The 26,887-nt window shown below is 40.1% G+C and overlaps 1 protein-coding gene across 2 annotated transcripts in view; it reads right to left on the bottom strand.

Annotated features, from left to right (window-relative positions):
• The window catches only part of CNOT10 (CCR4-NOT transcription complex subunit 10), a 28,902-nt gene extending 2,500 nt beyond the window's left edge, over nt 1-26,402 (bottom strand). The window contains exons 1-17 of one of the 2 annotated variants that reach the window (XM_060248835.1): nt 26,178-26,402; nt 25,228-25,322; nt 23,835-23,996; nt 21,848-21,998; nt 20,614-20,756; nt 20,152-20,238; nt 19,441-19,524; nt 17,926-18,043; nt 15,267-15,416; nt 13,044-13,246; nt 10,937-11,058; nt 10,044-10,220; nt 9,082-9,162; nt 4,228-4,341; nt 3,376-3,506; nt 2,816-2,851; nt 678-805 (exon numbers count right to left, since the gene is read on the bottom strand). In XM_060248835.1, the coding sequence (XP_060104818.1) occupies nt 678-805; nt 2,816-2,851; nt 3,376-3,506; nt 4,228-4,341; nt 9,082-9,162; nt 10,044-10,220; nt 10,937-11,058; nt 13,044-13,246; nt 15,267-15,416; nt 17,926-18,043; nt 19,441-19,524; nt 20,152-20,238; nt 20,614-20,756; nt 21,848-21,998; nt 23,835-23,996; nt 25,228-25,322; nt 26,178-26,199 (2,004 nt within the window). In that variant the 5' untranslated portion in view covers nt 26,200-26,402. The remainder of the gene's footprint in view (nt 1-677; nt 806-2,815; nt 2,852-3,375; nt 3,507-4,227; nt 4,342-9,081; nt 9,163-10,043; nt 10,221-10,936; nt 11,059-13,043; nt 13,247-15,266; nt 15,417-17,925; nt 18,044-19,440; nt 19,525-20,151; nt 20,239-20,613; nt 20,757-21,847; nt 21,999-23,834; nt 23,997-25,227; nt 25,323-26,177) is intronic. The other variant, XM_060248836.1, reaches the window with a different exon arrangement.
• Nucleotides 26,403-26,887: the final 485 nt, after the last annotated feature.

Here is a 26,887-nt window from a genome sequence, read left to right as displayed (position 1 = left end):
GGAGTGGGGAATCAACCCCAGTTCTTCCAGATTGGAGTCTGCACACTTAATTGGCTCTCAGGAAGGAAACAACTCTAGTTTGGCATCATTCAAGAGCAGCCCTTTAGAGATAACACTGCATTCACACGTAAATTTAACGTTTATTTCCTGCTAAAAGTCCCATTATGTTTTGTATGAATTTGGTTGTTCCTAATAAAAGGTATTAGGTGGATTTTGGATTTTGCATTGACCAATATGGCTGTACGACGTATTCTACTTCCTTAGCCAGAAAACTAAGCACCGTGTGACATGTACATACATTCACACCTTCACTTACTAGTACAAAGACAGAGCAGTGCTTTTTATTCCTGATCCAGGTAAGCCAAGTATTACAGCGTAGTGATCAGTAGCCTCCCCCACTTAATCTTGGGATGTACATCCACTTCTCTGACCATAGAGATGAAAGAGTTGCCACAACATGCTTGGTGTCCCTAGCTGGAAGAAGACAGTTCTATATTCTGACAGCATATCAAGGGAAAAAAGAGGATGGAGCAAAAGCTGCAGGAGTGAAAACTAAAGAGAAAAAAAAATCTACAATGCACACCAGGACCTGGCAGACACATAGGCAGGGCCTTGATATGACACGACTGAACTTCCTTTGATTTCATTCCCTGGCAAATTTGCAACAAAATTCTTGCCTGGTGCAGACACTTGCGAGCCTTGTCGTATTCACTTCTCAAGCAGTAAGCACTTCCAAGGTTGAACAACATCATGGTGCGTGCAGAAGTGACTGAACTGGGATAACACTGGGGAGTCTGCTTGCCAGCTAGAGAAAAAGAAAATACCAAAGCATGACACAATTGGTTATTTGTTTAAACTAATAATAAAAAACTAAAGATCAATAAACATTTAGAATAAGCTCAGGAAGATCCTTAACCTTTTGGTTTTTAATTCATTTTTGGGTTGCTTCCCTCCCTTCCACCCCCCACTTCTTTTGTCTTTAGCCTAGGAAGATGTCAGCACATGCTAAGAATTACTTCATGCTTTATATGGTAGTCAGGTATACAAGCACTGTGGTGAATACAGCTCCAAACACTTGTGGAAGACCTGAATGGCTGCAGTTCCCTGTCCTAGTGCATACCTATAGGGCCGCTTTTTATTCTGCCTCCTCCTCTTGTGTTAGACTCAGACTTCCATCTCTGTCATCAGACACTGATGGAATGCTAACACATCCTTCACGTTTCATGGCCTCTATCTTGAGAGATGCTTTAAGAAATATTTGAAATGTTACATGTAGTTCCTGCAAATTTAAGGTTTCTTTTTAAACATTTTTTATTGAAGTCAGTCTGCATAGGCTTGTAGATGAACTAGTATAACCAAGGTTGGAATATATGAGAAGGGAAAACATGCAACACTTTAGGAAGAGGTAAATATTAAATAACTGAAAATATGAGGTTAAAATTAAAATAGTAACAGTGTCACTGCATATTTAATTAAGCTTGGAATTAATAGCAGTAGATTGGATTTTTAGTGCAGCCAAAATACATTTGGCAATTGCTAGAGGTGATTTTCATTTCCAGACAGAAGATTAAGTGGTAGTCCTCTAAGCAGTTGGGAAAGGTTACAAGAAGGGGAATCATCAGAGCAGGTCTTAAACTGCCACTTCATTTGCATTAGATGAAAAAGTGTGTCAAGGTTTCGAGCACCTTGAGACCAAATGTACAAATCCTTTGACCACATGGCACATTTTAAAAGTCTTCCAAAAATATCAGCAATTTGATAATGCATTAAAACAGGCCAGGGAGAAGAAACAGTCATAAGTGGGAACCATAAATATATATACAAACTGTCTTGAAAGGTACAATGCAGAGCAAATTTGTTTTGCATCTGATAGACTGCTCCATTCTAATAATTGAAGCTGTTTTTAAAAATCAGAGTGCAATCTCTATCAAAGCCAAGAGAACTTTTTCAGCTTTACATCTTTATGCACCCTCCCAACTGAGAATGAGCTATAACCACAAGGGTTATTTTAAACTGTCCCAATTACTGCTACTCTGGGAGTACCTCAGGGATGTGGGCTAGCCTCACAACTTTTTAACCCTTAACTTGTTTGAACTTCCAAGGAAACTTAGTGCAATTGACCTACGGGCTCCTAAAATGTCAAGTCATCCAGTCCTTATTCTTCCTTTGTTTCAGTAGCAATAGAGTCAGTTTGGTGTAGTGATTAAGTGTGCAGACTCTTATCTGGGAAAACTGGGTTTGATTCCCCACTCCACTTATAGCTGCTGGAATGGCCTTGGGTTAGCCATAGCTATCGCAGTTGTTGTTCTTGAAAGGGCAGCTGCTGTGAGAGCCCTCTCAGCCCCACCAACTTCACAGGGTGTGGAGGGAGAAGATATAGGCAATTGTAAGCCGCTCTGAGTCTCTGACGCAGAGAGAAGGGTGGGGTATAAATCTGCAGTCGTCTTCATGATGCTGTTTCACTACACCTCTCAGCAGTGGGCATGCAGCAAGTTCTAAAAAATTTTCCACTTCATTGTGCAGCTAATTTCTTCACATAAATAACCACAAATCTTTTCTGCAATATTTTAATAGTTAAATGACACAACAGACACTAAAAGACACTCATACCAGCAACTGCTAGAATACATGATTCTATGAAATTAGCTTCTTAATAGCTGCTGTGTTGATGGATAACAATTTGTAAAAGAGAGGGCATCTGAACCTTCCTTGCACTTAGAGCTATTTATTTCTAGGTGACTTAGGGGTCCCTTTTATATCTTCCATTCCATCACTGCCCACTCAGATGCTAGTTGGCCAACAGCAGGATACTCACAGGATTCCATGGCTTCATTTTCACCTTTGTCAGATCCTGCAGCAGTAAACAACACAGAACACACAATCAGTATAACCGGCCAAGCAATAATTAGCATTTTCATCTGTTGAAACAAAGGAATTTTTACTACCACCTTGGTTAAAGTTTAATCAATCTATTTTTTTAAACTGAATATATGCTAAATAAGCCCACAGTATTTTAATTGCGAATGTAGCCAGTTGATGTAATTTATATCAAAAGTTGTAACTAGTCATGACCTAATCCAAATACTTGGAAGTCTAGATTTATTTAACTCCTGTGAAACTGACTGATGCCATATTACAACCTAACAGGGAATTCCAGTATTTAAAAGTAACCATTAATGCTTGCAAACACCTTAGCAATAAATAATGATGATGGAATATTCTAGGCTACTTTGTCTCCATGAAACATACAGATTCCAGGAAAGGTGGAAGAAACAGTTCTATGTCCTTTATAGCAATGCATTAAAATGTAGAACAGTTATGGCAGGAAGGCAGTTGAAGGCATGACCGGTTCTAATCAAGCATGGACTCATTAACCTTGATCTTGCTCGTTTGAAGAGATCCCCAGGGACACATCAGTGACATTCTCCGGGTTCAAGTGAGTAATAGCATCAGAGATTCTGTCTAGAGAGATGAGAGCTTCTGCGGCATACAAATGGCCAAGGAACCTACAATAGCAAGAGCCCCATAGTTACAAGGGTCTATTTGGCAACAAGTCACATCAAGCAAGCTACTGCAGAGAACACCTTTCTGTAGGATAGTCTCATTGCATGAGGGGGGGGCGGGGGGGGAGCAACATGAAACAGTTATTAATTCATATTCCCCACCATGGCCCTTCTAAAGCAATTTGTGCCTGCAGAATCAAGGGCACAGAATGAAACAGCACAGCTGAGATCATTTCACCAAGTATAATGCTATGCATCACGGCAGACCTTCTTCAAAGCCCAATACAAGTATGAAGTCATTCTTCACTTTTCCCATCAGGGAGCTATGTACTGGTTCACTGGTAAGGAGGGAGAGAGAGAACAGAAGCAGCTTCCTCCTTCCCAGAGAGGTCATCCTAGTACTGCTTAAGCTCTTGTTTTTGCCTAGTGTTTGATCTCTTACTGTGCAGTTAAGACATGCAATAGGACTACTGGGAACTTTAAATGACAGTTGTCAGCATGCTGCTGATTTTATGCTGTCCTGTTGTTTATTCTGCTGCACTTTACATTTTTATTGTTCTATGCCTTTTATCTTTATAACCCACCTCATGAACTTTTAAGTTAGGACATAAATCTCACACATATGCAACTGATGGCTTAGTTTACATTGCATACATCTGCATTACACACTGAAATGGAATGTGCTAGGAACAGTGTCAACAGTAAGATGGCATCAAATGCTTACTTAAGAGATCCAGACAGTTTTGGCTGCTGAAGAAGTTTCTCTGCATGATTCAAGGCCATAAGGTTGTCCCCAAGTGCCAGAGCCACATAAGCACTGCAAGCAAGTATAGAACACCTGGAGAGAAAGAGAAACAGCAAAAAGCTATCACAAGGCATGGGCCCTTCAACCACTGATATACAGAAAACCACATCAGAAAATGAAATAGGACAAAACAGGAGAGATGTACTATGCCTATAACAGAAAACAATACAACCCAGCAAAGAGAGCAATAACAATCTAAAAAGAATCAATCTGAGAAAACTTTGTGGAATAATAACAGTTTACAAGCCAGAAAGACTGGCAGGGAGGAAGGCTAGTCCAGAGGGAAGGAGCGGCCACCAAAATGGCATGTGAGTGAACATATGTATGCTTGCCAGAAAGGGGGCACAACCTAGAGGTGCCAACCTAGAGTGGCACAGTAGTTTATTTCAGAAGAGGGAGTCCTTTAAAGCCTTTCAGCATCTAAACACCTGGAAGTTAAAAATCAACACCTTGAATTTAATCCAAAGTGACTCTTTCCTCACCTTCCCCTTCAATCAACAACTTGCTAAGTATGCCCAAAACGGCACTAGAAGAAATCACAGGACGCTGCCAAGCAAATGGATATGGAGTTGTGGCACTCAGAAAGGGAATGGGTGAAACTGCACCTTTTCATGTCAGTAGGACATCCAAAGAGTACAGCCCAGGAAAGTTGTTTCAGGCAAGAACTGTAGCTTCAAGCTGCCTCCCAGGGCAATCCTACCTAAAGCACATTTCACCCATCCAGTCACCAAGGTTACAGAGCCAAGGGTCATCCTAGCCAGGTCAGCAGCATCAAGGAGGGAGAAGAATGCAACATACACTTCTGTGTGCTGCAGCTCAAAAAGATTCTCTCCCTTTTCAAACTGCCCATGAAACAGACAGTATATGCAGTACTATAAAGGAAATAAGGATGTATTAAGTCAAGGTACTTTCCCAACATTACTGCTGAATCTGAAGAGCAAAACAGGGGACCTGCACATTGACAAAGTTTTGTTTTATGAGGGCATGCAGCAGGACCTCAGCAAAATGCTCTTTGGACATTAATATCAAAGGGCTCTTAAAAAAAAAAAAAAAGCACAAGTTGGACTTAAGATCCTTGCCCTGAAATCTGAGCCACACATTCCACAGCTTCAAACAAAAGGCCAGCATCAGGATGTCAGTATTAGGTCAGGATTTTACAGCTTGTAATTCGGCTGCCGCCCACTGCCTCCCCCAACACACCACTTTGGGTTGTTTTCCACTTCACAAGGCAGAGTTCAAGGCAGACTGCCTCAGCTTCGGGGCATGAAGCTTTGACTTACTTCCTGCAAGAACAGATTCAACTGCTTTTGCACAGAGGAGGAAGGCTGAGGGGATCCTCTTGGACAAATCTAGTGCTGGGGGAGCTGCGGGAGACGTATATTAAACTTGCGAGCCAGTAGGTGGGCTATTATTGCTCCAGCCTTCTGGCAACTGTCAAGCCCACTCTTTGGTTCAACCGTAAGCCATGTTAATTCATGGCAGGGCCTGGGGTTCCTTTCTTCCTTTGCTCCCAGGAGGCACACACTTTAATAATTATACATGAGCAGGATGAGAAACCCTCTCTGCAGCTCCCTCCCCACTTCCTCTGTGCCATGCCCAGATGTCACATCAAATCTCATAATCAAAAGCTTGGCAAGGAAAGCAGGGTTGTCCTCCAAGCCCCAAACCTATTTGATTTCCCATCAATGGCTACAGTTGCAGAGAAACAAGGCATTATTTCATGTTAAGCAGTTAAGAGTGCTGGTATCTTACAGGAATTAGGGAAATGTTGCTTATTAAGATGCAGTGAGACTTGTCAACTCACTGTTCGGACTGATACAGAAACTATCAGGCTCATGCTGGCTTACAGATAAGCTGCTGCACTTGTAAAGCTATCTTATTTTTCAGAGTTTTATGTTTACAGAGCTAGAGTATCACTTGTAATATCAATAAGTAGTAGACACCACCAACATCCACAGTAGAAACTGAAAACACAAGTCTGTAAAGCGTGTAGTACGTTCTTAGCTGATATAGGTTCTTAGCTGATATATCTGTGGTGGATAATAAAGTCCCGTGGTGTGTTATCAGGAAGACAACTACGCTTGCTACTGCTTTATCTAGTTAGATATTCCTATTTCAGAAAATACATGTACACCAAAGTCACTTGCTTTCTTTTCTGCCTGCAACAATGCTGATAATTGTCAGATCTGCCCACCCAGCAATCAAAAATGTCTGATTGGATCTGGCAGTTAATTCAACTACACATTCCAAGGGAGTAGACAAACTGTTCCTCCACCCATATGAATTTTGACACATTTCCACAGATTGCCTTTAATGACAACAAAGATCTTTCATTTTCTTGAGCTCTTTGCTCCCTCAAAATGCTTTTGCACAGGAATAAGTCTTTTTTTAAAAAAGAAAAAAGCTGGCATTCTGAATCAGCTAACCTGTTGTGTGACAACTGGACAACAAGATCTGTCAATCCAAAGAAAATTTACTGGCCCTCAGCTATTCAACTAGAGAATGAATTATGCTTACACTCCATGAAAGTCCAACCAAACTCAATCACTGACAACTACTCATAAAGCAGAACCACAGTGAAATCCACTACCTAAGCCAAACAGCAACACCAAGCTAACTGGAACTCCCCCCTCCACCGCTCATAAAACAGACTATAATGACGCTTAAGATATGGTAATGTGAATTTTAAAAATAATTTATCATGAGGCTTTGAAAATAACCTGAGATTTTCTTAAGTATTTGCATCCACAATTAGAAGCAATATTAACATAATCAAAAATATGCCCCCTTTACTGGCTTGGATCCCATAAGAAATCTCTGCTGACCAAAAGGACTTCCGTCAGCAAACATGACTCTGTCTCTCTGCCTCCCTAACCATATTGCAGCCTAAAATGATCCCTGAAATATTGCTCCCTGGGAAGCCTCCCCCCCATAGCACACAGGGAGAATCAGCTAAAATCCCCTCTTCCATTAGCAGAAATTTTTCATGGGATTCAACCCACTGTGTTTAAGTCCTATAATCTAAGCTCCTCAGAACGTATCTGCAATCCTGTCATGTTGTGTTTTTTTCTTTTTCACTCACCATGGAATGCTGTCTTTGGATGCAGCATCCAACATAGCTTAAGGAGCTGCTGCTATATATGAAAAAACTGAGGAACACCAGCATACTACTACTACAATTCACTTTTTTCCTCCAAAAGGGTCACTTACACCTTTAATATCCAATAAATTTCTGCATAAAGCAGACAACTGTTAAAGGAACAGTAGCCTCACCAGCAAGAAGTTGGCAATCCCACTAAGCATGCATGAAAGTCTTTCCATGAGCAGAGAACAGTGTGTCCCAATCTACATCCATTTTCAAGATTTCTATTACTCCCTGAGAAATGTCATTTCAGAATATTTTACTTGAAAAGAGGACACTAACAATCCTATGAACAGCTACCCCAGTCTGCTGAGTAACTCGGCATAGGACTACATTCAAAGTGTCTTATGTTGACCCCCAATTAAAGAAACAGTAATACAAGTTCTCTGATTCCTTGACAGCCAGTCTAAACATCAGAAAACACTACATGGTAATTTACAGGAGGTGGTATTCGTCATAGGTCAGCAGCCTCCATGGAAATGTTCAGTCTCAGGAAAGTATGAGATGGAATTGACTGATCTGGTTGAAAAGAGGAATACTGTGGGAGAGAGAGTGAAGACTGCAATCTTCACATCTTCCAGAATTCTGAAGCACTGGTGCTGTAGCTATTCTGCCAGAAAGGCCACTAAACCAACACATCTTTGAATAGGGATTTAATTTACAGCCACACACTCACAAAAAGCCGTTAAGCACAAACCCTCTTTACCCAGATACTGTCCACTGGCACACAAGGGTGGATAAACTTGTTCCAAGGCCTGAACACAGCACTAGTGTGCAACGTGAACTGATGTCACACATAATTTGAAACTTCATTTTTCTCTCTAGTTTTCAACATATGAATGATGAAGAATTAAAGACTGTTTTCTATATGGCTTCAAAGTATCTTCATTTTTGGGTATCCAGGAGACAAAAAAAAATAGCAGGCAGTAAAGATAGGCTGTTTCAGTTTTCACCACTTGGAGTGAGACTTACAGGAGCTAAACTAATGTTTTTCTTCCATCATGCTGATTCTTACTGGAAAGAGTACAATAATTTGGTTGCAATGATGAGATTTGCTTGACAAGCTGTCAAGTTTCATCAATAGAGAACAACAGATGATTGAGAAAGATTATATTCCTTCTTTTACAGCATAGAACCCAACATCATAAATGCAAGGTAGTTTTCATAGCCTTTGAATTACACATCCACTTTACACTAAAACATTCCATGTGAGGAATTATAGTTATGTGAAATGACTACCTTTAAAATTTGTATCAGTGAAGAACACAGCTCAATTCCTTAAATGGAGGACTACAAAAGCAGCCTCTCACACACCGGTTGCATTGAAATATGCCCAAATCCATATTAGCATTCAAGAGCAAGCATGTCCTAAAATGAGGGAGTAAATTAGGATGCCCATTTCTACACTCTTGTTCAAACACACACCAGGTCAAATAGAAACACACACTGACACAGCCATTTTCACACATGAATATGGACTTGTATCAGAAAAATACAGTATGTATATCACCCCTTGGGTATGAAAGTACTCCATTATATTGTAGGAACATTATATTGTGCAGAAATAATTATAAACCAGGGCAAAAAGAAAACAACATTTTAATTCTGGATTTAGAAGTATTACAGCCTACCTTAAATTTTCCAGTTCCTGTTTCCTGAGTGGAGAGGATGGTGGCGCAGGGACAAATTTGTCTCCTTCATGATTCTTACTGCTGAAATGAAAACAAGACAGCATGAGCAGTGATATCCCCAGCTTGGACAAGAAGGTATCAGCAAGTAGGACATTAACTACTTATAAGCAAAGAACAGCACAAGTTTAGCATGCTGAAAAGGAGAATGGAAAAGCAAACAGACAGATAATTAGGGCTGACAAAGGCAGAAAACACTATTAAAAGCAGTACTAAAAAGGGGATAGCATAACTGCTGTTGCATAGTAAAATAGAACAGCTTCTTCAGTGAGTTATAGAAAAAGGCACTGAGTAGGCTATATTTCTTAGCAACATCTTTCATCCAATTTGCCATTTAAAAAACAGACCCACTTTCAGTCTGAGATGGATAAACAAGAATTAATTAAAATAGGACAAGTTCTTAAGTCCAGAATTTCACGAAAATCAAAGGAGAAGCCAACTCAGTTTTGTGGACTCAGATTTAGTCAAGAAATTCTTCTATCACCCCCCTGCCAGGATTTCATGAACTCCTTTGTCATTTTGGGCTTTGGGTTGCTCATCTTGTCTCCCAGGCTACATAGATTTAGCAGTATCTTCATTTCATATAATGTATAGATGAATAAGGTTGATGGTAATCATTTAAACTAAGTCACTACCAACAGAGAAAACCAATCTCAACAACAGCAACAGAACAAAGAATCCATGGCTTTCATACAAAGCAGGATTGTGTTCGGACACATAACATGAGAAGTACATCTTCTGATGGTAAAATTTAGCATACTTTTTCAATAGCACTTTTGCTTATGAACACGTTCTTTCTACTATGTCAGCTTTCCCCTTTGTTAACTTGTAGCAGCATGATTACAACTAGAGCCACCATGGGCAAAAGAGAATGGCAAAACAAGAGGCATGTTCCTTGCCTTTACCTGCATGCATCACTGTTCTCATTGTTCTCATTATTTCCTCCCAACTGGTTACCAACTTTAGATCCATTTTCCTGCTTTGGTTCCTGCTGATCTTCAGGAAGCAGCAGCAAGGCGTTTCTCAGGCAAATTGCTGCAAACTCCATGCTGGCTACAGGTATAGCTGAAGACTGACCATCACTTTAAAAGAGAAAAAGCTGACTGGCATTATTTATACAGTATGTAAAGCTTTAAGACTTAAAAGTAAAAAACAGCACTTTATTAGAAATATGTTCCTGTTTGAAGTTGTATCTGCACAGATAATGTACAAAAGCAAATAAATAGAGAAGCCTCAGAAGATGCTTATGTATTCAGATTCCTGCCATACTGCCAAGAAAAGGCAACATCAAACACATGTGCCAAGTTATGCAACTGCATGGCACATTACAGTGCTACCAAAATGAGGACCCTTAAGTTCTGCAATCAAAATAGTACTGTTAGTTCTTGAGACTACAATTCTTTACAGAAAGCGAAGACAATTTTGTTGGGCAATTCCCCCACCCCACCCCACCCCACCCACATGTTATTTAACTGATCTGATGACTTTACATTCAAATTCTGTTCCAGCTCCAAAGCAAAATGCATAGTCAAGTGGACACATTTTGGAATATGTTAAACATACAAAAAAGGTTTCTGCTGGACATAGTAGGTTTCTTTTATTATTGCCAGCTCCATTTGGAAAAAACCTTGCATACAAAAGCATCTTTGTTAACATTATCAGTGCTAAATCAACTATTGGTATGCAAGGTATCAGAATAACTTGCTTAAGTACCATAGATATTTTTTTCACCTAGCCAACCATCATTTTATCCCCTTTTGGAAAACAGCAACAAAAAATTCTATGAAGTAGTACTTACTTATAAACAACATTCTGTACTGACTGGGATGCTAAGACTATTTTACGATGATATCCCTGGCCAACAATAGACTGTACAATGCCCTTTTTGCTTGGGAGGCCTTTTGTCTCTTGTTCTGAACTCTAGAAGGAAAAAACATCCAAGAGTCATGCTTACTGAATAAAGGGTGGGATTTTCACTGCCTGTTCATATTTATTCCTTCCATTTGAAGTTCTATACACAGCAAATCTATATATTGTAGCACTATCAGCTCTTTTTGGGGGGGGGGGCTCTTACTCTGGAACAGAGTACTCTGGCTCTTACTCTGCAACAGATTCTTCCAATATGCTAATACTCATCAGAAGAGTAAGCCAGTTTTTCAGAGGGACAAAGAATTCTGAGTACAGACTCAGGAGTTCACTGCAGGCAAATGATTCACTGTTGAAAGCAATCTGCTCCTATAGAATTCACAACATAGTCAAAGACATGACAGAATGACAAAAAGATAGGAAATATCTGAATGGGGGGGTGTGGTGGGAAGAGAAGGTACTAAGTACCAGAGGTCTGCGGGTAATTATGGAATGATTGTAGAAGGAATACTGAAGATACATACATAATTCCAAAATTGCAAAAGTGTGAAAAAATGATTGCGATTACAAAATTGCAAACACCATAACTTGCTCACAATACCAATAAATAGGTACAATATCAAGAATTTTATAATGTTGACAATTAGTTATATATTGCCACAATGGAATATCTAAAAGTTAGCAAATACTGCAAACTAACATATCTAGAACGTTTTTTGATATGCTACTGTAGTTGTATATAATATAACTGTAATTGTCATTGTTAAAAAAAATCTTGATATTGTTCATATTTATTGCTATTATGGGCACATCATGATGTTTTTACAATCATTTTTTCACACTTTTGTAATTTTGGAATTATATATGTACCTTCAATATTCCTTCCACAATCTGTAATTACCCTCAGACCTCTAGTACAAAGACGGAAGAGACCATGGCTGTAGTACCCTGAAATCACACTTTTTGTCCTTTCTCCATTCAGTGATGCCTACAAATGGAGGTGAGTGCAGCATACATGCCTCAAACACCTTTCCTTCTTCCCCATTCCATCCTTTCAACAAACCCAAGAGCCAGCTTTGACTGATAGAGCATAATTGGCCCAAGGACTTTCAATGAGTTTCAGGGCCAAGAGGTGACTGGAACCTGAGTGTTCACAGTCTTAGCCTGAAACATTAAATGGCTCTTCAGATCTCAATTAACCCTTCTTGTAAGTAAGAAAGAAATGCTTACTACTCCAATTTATACCCTACGTCAGGGGTGGCCAACGGTAGCTCTCCATATGTTTTGCCTACAACTCCCATCAGCCCCAGCCATTGACCATGCTGGCTGGGGCTGATGGGAGTTGTAGGCAAAAAAAACATATGGAGAGCTACCGTTGACCACCCCTGCCCTACGTCCCTGCCATTCTATTAAGCTCTTACAGGAAAATGGGGTGGTACTCGTTTTGTTACTACCACAGCTGCTCTGTGTTACCGTAATTCATCTGCATGTACTAGGTCAAAATGAACATTCTCCAGTAATATATAAGCAACTCTTAAGTCAATTTCACTTTTAGCCTGAGTAATACACATACTTTTAGCCTGAGTAATACAGACATTACTCCCAAATTGTTTATCCACCCAGTGACCAACTTCACCCACATAGGCTCAAACCTCAGCTCCCATCAGGCATTAAGTCAGGGATGTTCCAATCATTATATAGAAATTTTTTTTAAAAAACAGTAGGAACTGCAACTCACAGGCTGATTGTAGGCCATGCTGGGGATAGGGGGTGTTAAGGGATAAGCAAATTGCCTAATGTTTACCAGCCATTCATTTTTAGTTCTAATACACCCTTTTAATAATTACCCAGTGAATGTTAAAACATTTTTCCTCAGTCTCAGTAAGAAACAAGAACAGCAGGTTGTCTACCTAGTCATCCAAGCAGTGAATGGATGAAGGACTGCAGGATCCAACGCATGCAACCCCTTCCTTTCCCCTAGCACTGCACTCATTACTTCCTTGTGCCTTTAAGTCACTTCTGATTAGAAAGAACCTTACTCCTTTATTGGCAGCAATGCAGCATTCTGCTATTCTCAGCCAGAGGCGAGGATTTGAGTGATAAACTTGCACGGCTTCTATCAGGCATTCAAAAGCAGCTAGTGGCCTCCCAATGTGTAAGAGCTGAATGCCACAATTGTATAGCAACTCGTAACGTTTGTTGGTCAATAAGGTGCACATGGGCCGCCCAGAAAATTTTTTGCCTGGAAAAGACAATCAGATATCAATTTTAACAGAATCAAACAAAACAAAAGATATTGCTGAACAAGGGCCACAAATGAACAGATTAAATTAACCAGCAACCAAAACCCAACCACTCTGGAGCTAACTGAGATACACCATTAATAACTGCCAACATTTAGTGCTTTACATTGTTTAGCAACACAGCCACCTCAAGAGGATATGGTGCATTAATTTCTGGGATAAGAAATAGCAACTTACACATACGGTCATATATGCTAAATTTAAGACACATTTTTGTTAACTGACAATTTCCCTTCTCTTTTCCATCATAACAGCAACTCTTGAATGTATTTAGCTTCAATGTAGTAATCAAGAATGCAGGAAAATGTAATTTGGACAAAACCCCAAGCTACTGGGGAGCTTTGAAACCCCTGGTTGCAACTTCAGAGTGCTTCTCTACTCCAGTGCAGAGCATGCGTCTGATGCTGCTGAGAGAATCTCCCATTGAAAGAAGTTGTGAGGCATGAAATAGCCCAGAGGTATCACAATAGCTCTCCAATAATAAGGATTTCATCTGTTGCTCTCCCAACAAGAGGCTGGTAAAGGAAATAAAGGAGGCTCAGAGGGCAACACATCCCATCCTCTTACCCCCCTACATCAGGAAGGAGGGATTGATCCTCCATCAGTCCTGCTTTGGCTGGACATCTTCACACTGTTTTAGGGACAGACACACCTTTTCCTTACATAAACACTTAAACATGGAGAACTTTTAAAGTAATATACTAAATCACTGTTTATATTTTAAAAAAAATAATTTATATTCAAAATAAATGTGAGTACAGAGTACTCATGCAACCCTCCTCCTTTTAATGCTGCACAGGTTTGAGGCAAATGTGACTCTTCTTTAAAAGTATTTTCCAGGGAGGATGTTTCTATCAACATGAAATGGAGAAATAATGGGAGACTACAGCAGCCACATCTGGGACGAGAAAAATCCAATCAGAATAGAATAATAGAAAAAGACTTCCATGTGTCCTCTTTTTACATATGGTATACTGATGAACATAAGAGCTCTGCTGGATCAGACCAGTGGTCTATCTAGTTCAGCATCCTGCCTCACACAATGGCCAACCAGTTCCTTTGGAGGGCCAACAACAGGGCATAGAGGCAGAGGTCTTGCCCTGATGTGGCCACCTGGCTCTAGGAGTCAGAGGATTAGTGTCTGAATGTGGAGGTTCCCCTCACCATGGCTAGTAGCCATTGATAGACTGATCCGCCACGAATCTAATCTCTCATTAAAGCTGTTTATTCCTGTGACCATCACTACATCCTCTGGCAGTAAATTCCACATTTTAATAACTCTGAATCACTTTTATTAATAACTGATTAGGATTAGCTGGCTGTAGAAACTTGCAGTATTAATTTGAAGATTCTAATTTATCTCTGAAATTAATGGAAGCAGGAATTAAGTTATTTACATTTATTCATCCAGATTAACGTGATACGCTCCTTGTATGAGGCATATATCAAAACCATAATAATGTCACACTAACTACATGTTTCTATTTCAAATTACACTTTAAGATTACTATTAAGGACTGACGGTCTGCCCAAGAAAGATATTCTTTGCAGTGACTGGACTTTGGTATCAACATATATATGAGACATGTTTGGCACTTACACAGCAAGCACAAAAATGGGTATGTTTGGAAAAATCCAACCCTCCTGTAAGTCTGAATGAAATGAAAGCAATGAATAATCAATTTCTTTCAAATATTAAGACACCACTTTGCGCACAAAATTTTTAGACAAACCACTCTATTCTTCAGTCAGACCTCCAGCTGCGAAATGGGAATATCTATTATGTGAACCACAGCATTGGGGGGAAAATATGTAACTGAAGAGCATGCTGCACGTTAGAAGTGCAACACAAACCTTGACCTGACCTTGACAGGGATGGAAAGCAATTTCTCACTTTTTTTTTGCAGCTCATAAATCCAGTCACTGGTAATCTTTTTTTTTCCCATTCTTCTACTTTACCTGGGTCTGTGCCTCCTGTTCCAAGCTGCATACAGGCATTATCGTTTTCCTGTAAGGCCTTTTTAAAGTAGAAAATTCCTAAATTGTGTTTCCCCATGGCAAAATGGATGCACCCAAGATTATTCCAGAACATGCACCGTAAGCATTCACCTAAGAAGAGTTAGAGGGGAAAAAAGTTTTGTGATAGAATTTATCACTGATAGGTATTTTATCAGTCATTTCTAGAGTGTGGTACTGGGATAACTATTATCCCAAATTTAATTATTCAAACTGAAATAAATGACGACATTTAGTTAACAGGTGCTTAATTGTTTTTAGTCACTGAAGTTGTTTTGGTATTTGCAGTTTTTCCCTTACATCAGGTATTATCAAAAAACTGCTGAGAGTCATGAATACAGATGTGCAGAGAGAGAAAGAATATGGAGCTACAAAGAGGAAAGGAACCCAACAGCATCCAGTGTGGATATCCCCGAGTCACCAATCTTTTAGTTTCCAAGCTTTAGTGGATGGGGAAAACCCTCATTCTTTCAGATTTCTCTTTCAAAACACAGTGTCAAGAAAAAGGAAACCCAATCCTGTTAAGCTGGTGGGCAAATCTGTAGTTTTGAGAAAAGGCAGGTACCATCACAAACCAGCTGCCATGGGAGGTAGGACCAACCACAAAACAACTCCTATTGGGAAACAACTCCAAAATGCTGGGAAGCTCTAAACTGAGCATTGCCCTATGAAGGAAATGGCTGTTTCTAAATGGATGCTCTCTGCAGATCCCAAAATGATGCCTCATGGGGTCTTCCGAAGCACTTTTCCTTCAGAAAAAAACAAGTGGGTTCCAGAAAGCATATCAGTGGGCACAATGTAGACTCAGGTGGGTAGCCGTATTGGTCTGAAGCAACAAAATAAAGTTAGAGTCCAGCAGCACCTTTAAAAGTTTTATTCAAGGTATAAGCTTTCATATGTACAAACACACTTTCATTGTATCATTTCCCTCTACCATTTCACTGTATCTGAAGAAGTGGACTCTAACTTTATTCAGTGGGCATAATGGCCTCCATGGATGCTAGTGGGGATCGCTAATTTAGAAACATGTTAACTTATGAACATATAAAGCTATCTCATATGGACAAACACTGATCCATCTAATTCAACACTGTCTACTCTGACATTAGCTCTTTGGAGTATGACAGAGAAAGACGCATCTCAACACCTGGTATTCTTTAAGTGGATTTACCAGGAACAGAAACCTGGGTCTTCCATATGTCAACCATGTGCTTTACCACTGAAATACAGCTCCCCCCCTCCCAAAGACTTCCTGAATACTGCTGCTGGTTGTGTTTGTATTGCCAAGGGATACAAATCCCAGTCAAAGGGAAACTCCAGAGCCAACTGCACCTGTTGCTACAAGTCTGCCAGTTAGTGTTCTCCTAAACAACAAACCAAGGGAGGCTGTGATGGGATGGCTTCTGAAATCAAAAATCGTTTTCTTTAGAGATCATGTTATACAATTTGCAGTCTTAACTGTGAGCATGCAGTCATGCCCACATTCAACATCTGTGTTGGTTTCTTAGAGTAATCTGCTACCAAGAAAAACAATCTCATTCACAAAGCGTCTTCTTTAGGTTCTTTAACTAAATGAGTGACAAAAGTTGAGAGCATATCCTACATCATACTTTAAAACAGCAGAGTATTTTGCCTCCTTTAAGCACATCAATCTGAAATCTTCCTAGATGCTTCATGTGTAAACATTTGCAGTGTGATGACAGATGGTTTTTGTGAGGGAAAAAAAATCCTTACATGACACTGTCTGCCCAGCATTGTATAAACTAAATGCAAGTTAATCCAGTTACATACTGTGAAAAAGATTAACTAGCTTCAGTAGTTGAGAGTGCATTACCAATATAAATTATGCAGCTTAAAAACCTGAGTGTGTGTAAGAAGATCATCAACTACATATGCAGAACAGCAGCTGCCAGTCAACCCCAAAAAAGGGCTTCTTATTTTAGCTAAACCTTCCCAGGGCAGAAACACTTAAAATGCAAAGATACAGTGAAACAAGACACTATCTCTTGCCTCAAAGTAATTTGAGCCAATCCCTAACACAATTAAATTCACTGTGGTTAGCAAGAAATTAATATTTGTACAAGATGTAAAGATATAAATTGCTGTCACCATAAAGCATTACTACAAAGAAGCACATTTCAGAACAGGCTTTCAGTAGTGCTGACCAGTACAAATGTTTAGAACTCTTGGTTTTCAAACAGTATTCAAAGTTAGAGAACAATAATATGTTTTAAAGCATAATTTAATCATAGATTCAGGTGGGTAGTCATGTTGGCCTGAAGCAGTAAAATAAAGTTTGAGTTCAGTGGCAACTTCAACGAAGTTTTATTCAAGGCCTGAGTTTTTGTGTGCATGTACCTGAGGGAAGTGTGCATGCACATACCTTGAATAAAACTTTGTTGGTCTTAAGAGGTGCCACTGGGCTCAAACTTTGTTCTATACTTTAATCATATTGTTAGCCAGCTTGATAGCCTTTGTAAGGGCAGAAAGGTGGGACACAGATTTTGTAAACCAAAAATAAACATAACATTTCATACCGATGCAATGAAATGAATAAAAACATTGTAGGGTGTCCTATTTGTGAATATGAAATTTATTTTACCTGTCTTCATAAATCCTGGATGTTCAGCAATGTTTGAACTGTTCAACAGCTTTACTGCTTTCCGATAATTGCCTCTTAAATACTCAAAGTTGCTTTTCAGAAACAGAGAAGGAGCAGACTGGGAAGGAAACAAAAACCAGTTACAGATATTTTGAAGGAAGGAGTTGGCAGCATAGTTTAGTGCTTCAGATACTGTGGGAGAAGCAGGGGGTTGCCTATGTCATGACATCACATCTGTCAACCAGGAAAGCCACCAGAGAGTACATTCCATCTTGGAAATTCATAGCGGTCTAAACGACAACTGATGCAAACGGAAGGTGATAAAATAAACATATCTACACAAGCAGCAAAACAGAAATATTCAACCAAGGCAGCAAGAATTCAAAACCACATAAAAGAGAAGCAGCTAGGAAATAATAAAAAATATGGACTAGGAGGACTACCCATGGTTCTGGCCTTTGCAGAACTGCTGATATACCACTATCAGAACTCTGTGGAGTACTAGCAGTAATTTTTGTATGGCATTGTTGTAGCAAAACAATCTACTACTTGAAATTAACGGGAATTTCTTCCTGACTTCACTATCATGTGCCATCATTCTAGTCACAGGGAAAAAGTCAGCAACTAGAAGCCCTTCCATCCACCCCCCACCTGGATCTAGTGCCAACTGAAAGCTCCCTTCCTCCTGTGAACCCACTATCAATAATGGGGCCAGAGGGAGAAACAGCAGCAGGTAATTGCCCTTTTCTATCGTGTGCAGTGAAACCTCACTGAAAAACCCTTCTACTAGAACCTTTTCAACTGATACAAATTTTAATTTCTGTAAGCAGCTTCAGGAGCTTCTTTTTTCTTTTTTATGAGGGGGTGGGTGAAAAGCTGGTTAAGTTATAACGAATCAGTCATGCTACCTTGAAGCAACAAGTGCTACAGTAGGTTTACAGACTAAATGAGTAAGAAGAGCAGCACAACAATCCAGAGGGAGAGTCAGCAATGGCTCATTTTGAACAGATAGCCCTACCTAACTCAATTTTATATGAAAGCGATCTTCCACACACGCTTTAGCTCAAATGACAAAACATGTTGAAGCTTGTTTCATGCTCTTGTCAATTTTTTAAAATCTGTGTTCCTAAAGGACCCAAAGAGGGTTACAGAATTTCCAAGTGACATTAAGAATTTAAAAGATGCAGAACAAACACAAAAGCTTCATTAGGTTGGCAACCATAAGCTCCAAGGCAGTGAGCCATGAGTTCAGAGCCCTTTGGCCATGCTTAATCCTTGTACCTGCAGGCCAGACACACACACAGGCAAGTTGTGCTGCTGCTGGCAATAGGTTTCCCCCCAAATTCCCCACCTTTGTTCTGAAAGCCTCTAGCCATGTCCAGGCTTCATGTGCAAGCAGAAAGGAGACTGACAGCTTCAACTCAAAGCTCTGCCTTTTAAAATGCTATGGATCAGTTACCAGTTTGCATTTCTCAAGAATTCCTTCTTCCGATGTTAACAGTTTTGGGTACTTACATTTCCAGCAGTATTCATAACTGACTTGATCTCTCTCTTGCATGCTTTTAGAGATTTCATCTGAATATAGGCTCTCACCTTGTACTGTTGAAATGGAAAAGCCATCTTAATCATACTGTATTAAAGAACATGATAGCTACTTTGAAATTATATTGCTTTGGATACCATACTTGGAATACACTATACTGTAATTTTGCTTGCTTAATAAGGTTTAATGCAATAGTGCTTCAACTTTTCTAAACTGGTCATTTAACATTAACCCAGGGCCAGCGTCCTGGCCATTTAAAGGCCCCACCAATCAGCTGATTAGCGGGACCTTTCCAGGGTGCAGGAAGAGCAGCAGCTGCTCCTAGGCATCCTCCTATGAGATTGCCCAGAAGGGAGGGGGTGGCCCCCACCCTCCCAGCCTAGGGCACCAGCAAGCCTGGCACTGATGGTGAATATAAGCCATTTTTGCAATTACAGTGGCTGGAAAAAGAGCAGCCAGGCATAAATGGCTGGCAACTAACTTGTATGAGAATCAATCTAGTCCAAACATAGTACATGTGCAAGAACTGTGAAGATACATTAACCCTCTGGTTTATGTTTGTGAACTAGCCCCAAGACAATTAAAAAATGCAAAGTAGCAAGCAGCATCTTTCAAGATGACATCCATATTTAAGTAGAACATGTTTATGAAAAAGAGTGAGACAGCCCCAGATTGGGTCCTACCTGATGTATTTTAGATTTAGCAGCTTCTGTAAGAGTTCCACTTTCAGCTTTGTGATTGAAAACTTCTTTACCAGTGTTATTACCTGTCTGATCATAATTTGAAAGGTGAAACAACTGTCAGTTCGCAAATCCGACTAATTCATATTACAGAAAAATACCCATAACTCTTGAAAGTGTAACCCTGCCTTTAGTAGCATTATTGAAGAACATGAACAAAGACTGATTCCCATGGCATTTATAGTTTCTTGCTTGAGATTCCAAACCAAATTATTCATTTAAAATGCCCATATCCTTTGCCCCAGATGACTCAAGGTGTATTACCAAAAAAATACCTACTCATGTACAAGAATAAAACCACCAATCAGAATCAAGACTACATCAATTCCACAGTAATTTCAAACATGTTAAGCATTACAAGGACTTTTAAATTACTACTTATGTATTGCCTTCTGCCAGACCCACCTCATTTTTCCCATTTTTGTTGTTGCCTCCTTGTGAAATCATTTTTTCCAGTACAGCAAGCAGATGCAAAGCTTTCTCAGCTTGCCAAGTCAGCAGGTACAAGTCAACAAGTAGGAAACACACTGCCTGGGCAAATTTTTCTTCTACACAAAAAGACAAAAACCCACAATAAAGCCATTCCAAAAGGGTTCTAGAATTCTACTGCAAGAAAAAGCATATCCTGGAAGCAAATTTTTGACATCAAAAAGCACCCAGTGCAAAAAATTACCACTTGTACAAGGGCTTAAAATTATTAATTAGATCCTGCACATTTCTCTATGGGCACAGGAGTATGTGAACACAAGGTGGCTTCTTATCCAACTCCATATTTGCTTCCATGATTGTAGTATTTTATTTACATCTTTACAGAAAAAGAGATGGTTCTACATTCGTTATTGTACAGATTCTCTTATTAATGCATATTGGCAAAACAAAAAAGCCACATTACAGATAATCTCTTTCTAACACTAAAAGAGTTAAATTTTAGCAGCTAAATTAAGACATATTGAGTGATAACAGATGGGCAGTTAGGGACGACTCAGAGACGCCTAAGAAACCGACCCAAAAACTCCTTGCAAACGCAAACATCTGCTGCCCAGCCCCATCCCGTACTTACTCTGTCCTCCAGCCGCCTCAGAGCAGTTCAGAGCTTCCCACTGTTGAAGTGGTAGCAAATTATTGAGTTGCATGCCAGTCGCCTCTTCGGCATCTGGATGGGGAAGTGCGCAAGCGAGGCTCCTTGGTGATGTGAAACCACCAAGCCACCCCAAGCCATTTCCAGCTTTTTTTGTGGTAAAAACTACTCAGAGCACTTGACTGCATGAGCACTTGACTTGTTGGGGGAGAAAAAGAGCAGTCCAGCCTCTGAGGCATCCCCCCGTCTGATCGTGCCAAGTCACCTCATAGATGGAATGGGGCTGCCTCACCAAGGAGAATGTGGAGGGTTCAGGATGGCTCGTTTTGAGCCAACCCAATTTGGGATGCCTCTGAATCACCCCTAAATGCCCGTCGGTTATCACCCATTAAGTGCTTCTCATAACATTAATGAATTTAAAAAATCTAATTAGAATCAACAGAAATATCTGAATCACTATGTTGCTTGCCGGCTATTAAAAGTTAAATTAAAACTTTCAATCTGCTCAGTAATTGAAGGGAAAAACTCATACCAGGAACCTCTCTCTTTCTGCCAACTCACCAAAAGGCTCTATGAACTGGTAAAGTTTCTCTCCAACGATTATGGCTTCAGTATATTGCCGAAGATGATACAAAATAACAGCCTGGTTGTAGTAGAGCATGCTGTTTTCAACATCATCTAAGCCGTCCATTTCCTCAACAGCTGAGTGAACCTGTAAGGGGACAAAAAGTACAACAGAGTTCTGTTGGATCCAATCTGCCCGCACTGATCATAAATGAAAACAACACTGGACTGGTGATACAAAGTGGTACACATAAATGCTTACTACTAAGATCTGACAAAGGATTCAGAATGCACCAATGTGCAATGACAATTTACCAAAAAATTAACAGTAATATATGGCATAGAAGTTTGTTTTCTGTAGATTTTCATCCCTCAACTCGAACACAAAAGTAACAGCTTTTAATTTGAAGGAAAAGTTGGATTTATACCCTGCCATTCACTTGGTATCTCAGAGTCTCTTACTACTTCCTCTCCCTACAACAGACATGCTGTGAGCTAGACAGGGAGGGCTGAAAGCACTCTTTCAAGAACTGTGACTGACACAAGGTCACCCAGCAGGCTGCATGTGAAGGAGCAGGAAATCAGACCTGATTCTCCACATTAGTCCTCCACTCTTAACCACTACACCAAACCAGCTCTCCCAAACTAGCTCTCACAGGTTGCTTACAGTATTTTTGGTTTTTAAAATTTCAAAAGACAAAAGAATCACAGAGGTCAATATAAAGTCTAGTTGAGCAATACCATTTTAATCCCCCTTTTTGGAAAAATTGTCTGAGTGATCACCCTGATCGATTAGTTTTGCTGAAGCACCTTTTTGGGAAGTGAGGAGTGATGGACAACAGCTTCCATTTATATACACAGGTAACAAGTGTCCTAACGGCCAGCCAAGTTACAAGCTTTGCTGCTCTGGTTCACCAACAACTGAGGAAGAAGTGTCCATCATTTAGGAGGCACCAACTGTGGATCCATATTTTAGTGTGTTTCTCATCCCAAAGGTCACAAAATAAGTCAGTAATTCATTTCATAACATAGCAAGATGTCTGAGGAAAGATGTCTATCAGCTCTTATAAAAGGGCTCTTCTCTTATTCCAAGTGGGCTAGTTCTCCATGTCACATGTAAAGGCTTTTAATATAACAAATAAACTAGACTGTTTTATTTATCACAGGATGAGTCCTTTATGTACCTTAAAAGCAAACTGCAGAAATGATAAAATGTTACAGACACAAGTGTATCTGCAAACCGGACTGCATCCTTCAATAATTAACATTAACAATAATTTTATCAAATAATTTTATGCAAGACAGATTGCAGAACAAGTTACATGTCACAGAAAGCCACTGTTTGCAGGGGATACAGAACTGATTCAACTCATTTAGCTACCCCAAGCAATGGGAGTGCAGTGGAAGTGGTGGTATGGTCCATCTTGGAGCCAGGAAAGAGGAGCTGGGGGAGGGGCTCTGCTTATGCCCCACCCCCCCAGCTTCAAGGCAGGCTGCACAGGACTTCTCCAGACATGCAACATGGGCAACAATATAAGCAGAGGAACACACTCCTTCCTCAGTTATGCTGTAGGACCTTCAAGGCCCCAGAAAATCTTTGCAGCCCACTGGAGGTGGACAGCAGCATTAAAGGAAGAGCCTCGCATTACCTTCCCATTTGTGCCATTCCAGCTCCAAGGGGCTACAGAGAGTCTCCCACATTGCACCCCAAGTAACTGCTTGGACAGTGAACCAGCCCTGGGGAAGAAAAGGATTATTGGGAATGTTGAGCTGTAGGAAATTAAGCCACCTTCCCCACTACCATCTACTTCCTCCATAGAGAATCACAGCTTGCTTACACTATTTTTGGTTCTAAAAATCCCAAAGAGGAAAGTCTAGTTAAGCAATACCATTCCAGTCCCTTTTGGAAGCCTCTCTACAGAGTACAAGAACTGCAACTATAGAAAGAAAAGTACTAAGATAAAGCAAAGTTTAAAATATATACCTGGTTTTTCAGCTGGTTTAGTGTCTGTTTCAGATTATCTGTTGTTGTCTGATTACTTTTACAGAACTCTGCCACTGCCATGTTTAAAACTATTTTGTAATCATCTTTGTTTATTTCTTGCAGGCAGCTAAGGTGCTGCAGACATGTCTCATAATTTCCAGCCTGTAAATAACACAATTGAAAACATCAGATTTGAAACAAAATATATTAAACCTAGAATTTCAAAGCACTTGCTACTAATGGGAAAAGTGACTTTGCTTATTTTCCCCCTTTCCTCAAATGGCAAACAAGTTCTTCCAAGCTGACAGCCTGAACAATACTTTAATTTTTTAAAGCACTGCTACAGTAGAAAGTTCAGTAGACCTGCACTTTTCTCACACTGTCAGACTTCACTTTTGGCATTTGTATAGATTTGAGAAAAAAATCATAGTGTAAGTCTGTGTCAAAAGCAATTTTACACTCTTACAGTGAAGTCTATTTACAAATTACTTTTACTGATCTCAAGATGGAAATCTATGTATGAGTTTATGGTGGTAAGAGTGAACATTCCATCAGTTCTGTTATCCATAAAATGGGAACACTCTGGTGAGCAACTAACAGAACTACCTAAGATGAAATCATTGTTACCAGGCACTTTTCATGCAATTGCTATAGAAATGATTATACTAATTATTTCTATTGAGACTGCATGAAAATATTTCTAGCTTTAAACTATGCTAAAAGCTAGAAACATTATTCTATTTTTTCTACAAACTGCATACTTCCCTGCCAAAAAAGGAAACTCAATATGTCTCAAAAATCTATATATATCTCAGTAATGCAGTAGAACATAACAAACATTAACGTAAGTACAGCAAATGATTACTGACCCTTTGAATAGGGGCCAGAAATAAGTCAGCAGCAAGCACTGAGTCTCACGTGTTTCATTACTAGTCCCAATATGTTGCATTCTCCACTAGCTATGTCTCACAAGAAGGCTCATTTAAGGCTCACTGCAACAGCAAGTTCTGAGATTATAAAGATGCGAGTCACTGTGTTCTTATCCTCTACAAAGCGGCATAGCTAGTAAATAAGAGGGTTCATAAACAGAACTTTTGATCAACGTCACCAACTGAGCCTCCATAAGCAAAGCTGGATACAAGAGTTCCTGAATAACAAATCTCTAAGGGTGCTTTACAAGTAACTGGTCTTAAATGCACTGTGAAGTAACAGCAATTATTCCATTTGCCCTTCTCAGGCTACCTTCTGGTATTCTTGCAACCTTACCCAAGATATTTAGTTTAGAGAAAGTGTAAAAGATCTAACCTTATGGTAAACTATGTCAGTATTGACATTAATGTTTTAAAATGCTAAAAAAATTTAAAATTATTTACTACCTCAAGAATTACCTTACCATAAAAGCTTGCAGTGCACTATTTGATAGCTCCTTTTCTTGGTCAGTGATCCCAGAAGTGGAACCTGCACCTTCATGTTTCTCTGCTCCCTGATCTACAAGAAGCAATAGTTAATTCCAACCATGTTTTCACACCATTTAAAGAAAAATATTTGTTCATGCTGAATTCTTCTTAATCATCCATACCAAATACATCAATTCTAACACTCTGAACTGTAATTTGAGAATAATTTGAGATGATTCTATTTTTTAGCATTAAGGACTAGAGGATGAATGACTAATTCTGGAAGTAACTTGGGTCAAGGGAAGATTTGCTTGGTACAGCAGTGAGCACATGAAAAAATTAGGTTTCATTCTGACTGTAAAACATATTCTGTATGAATACTTGATGGGCACACCAATGAATGAAGGCAGAACGACTTGCTGTATCATCTGCGCAGAAAGGTATGATTTAAACAAGCAGACCGGTTCAAGTTACACACATTTAACATTTAGTGCCACTAGAGTCAGAATTGAATACCACACTTAAAATGAACTCTTACCATTTAAATGTGCAAGGGCAGTAAGGCAGGTCTGTTCTCTTGATTTCAACCTTTGATTTAAAAGGTTTGCACCCCGCCTTTCTACCAATTGAGCTTCAAGGCAGCTCCTTTTAAATAACAATAAGAATCACCACAAACACAAGCTGAAAGAGTTTTTTGTTAGTTTCCTTGTTTTTCAATGCTCGAAGAATTCCCGCACACCAGGAAATCCCTTGCTGGGATAAGCGCGGTTTTTTCCAGAGCCACGCGGAGGAATACGCGAATAAGATTCTGCAGAAGCAAAATCTCACTGGACACAAGTATCGTTCCACCACTACATCATCAAAAAATCCCCACTTCTCTCGGCCTGGAGGGAAAAGGAAGAAGGAGCCCATCTCAGAGAAACGGAGAACCCTCCTTTATACTCACCTCCTCCTTTGTCGGCTGCCATTTGTGCCACGGAGCCCGACGGACGCGCGCACGCCGTCTAAAGACACTCTCGAGGAACCTCAGCGCCCAGCCCCCGTCTCCTCAACAACGACCCTGCCTCGGAAACGCTGCAGTAGGGGTTGCGGGGAATTTTTTTTACCCCCACAGCTTCTGACAGGAACCACGTTTCCTTCCGGGTTCAAAGGGAAGGGAAATCTCTCTCCTGAGACGTCCTCTTCCTTATCACGTCACATAGGCCGAGTAGTGGGCGGAGCTAGGCTCTATCAGAGCTTAGGGGTGGGACTAGGACGAAAACGGAGGCGGGAAAATTACACGTTAAGGCACGTGATCGTTGACGTGACACGAATGGAGAGGGAAAGCAGTCAGGCTTAAGGGCACGATTGATCTTGAACGCCCGCCCCCCCCTTAAATGCTAACCCTCCAACCCGTAAGGAATTAAATAAGAAAAAAATGCGATTTATTTTCTCCTTGTGCAGTTTCTTTACACTGAATGGTCGCAGTGGGTTTAGGGGGTTTTTTTTTAAAGAAAAGCTAGGAGAACCCATACAAGATTGTGCCGATTTCCACGAATTCCCTCCTTGCTCTGCAGATCCCCAGCAGGCTTTTGCTAAGGCTCCTCTCTCCTTTTCCCTGGCTGAGGCGGGTGGGCTGCGGAGACCCATGCGAAAATGTGCCCCGAACTAAGTACC

The sequence above is a fragment of the Heteronotia binoei genome, chromosome 10 (genome assembly GCF_032191835.1).
Source record: "Heteronotia binoei isolate CCM8104 ecotype False Entrance Well chromosome 10, APGP_CSIRO_Hbin_v1, whole genome shotgun sequence".
NCBI classification, from domain to species: Eukaryota; Metazoa; Chordata; class Lepidosauria; order Squamata; family Gekkonidae; genus Heteronotia; species Heteronotia binoei.
The sequence above is the reverse complement of the archived record's forward strand: the minus strand, read 5'-3'. Positions and strand labels throughout refer to the sequence as shown.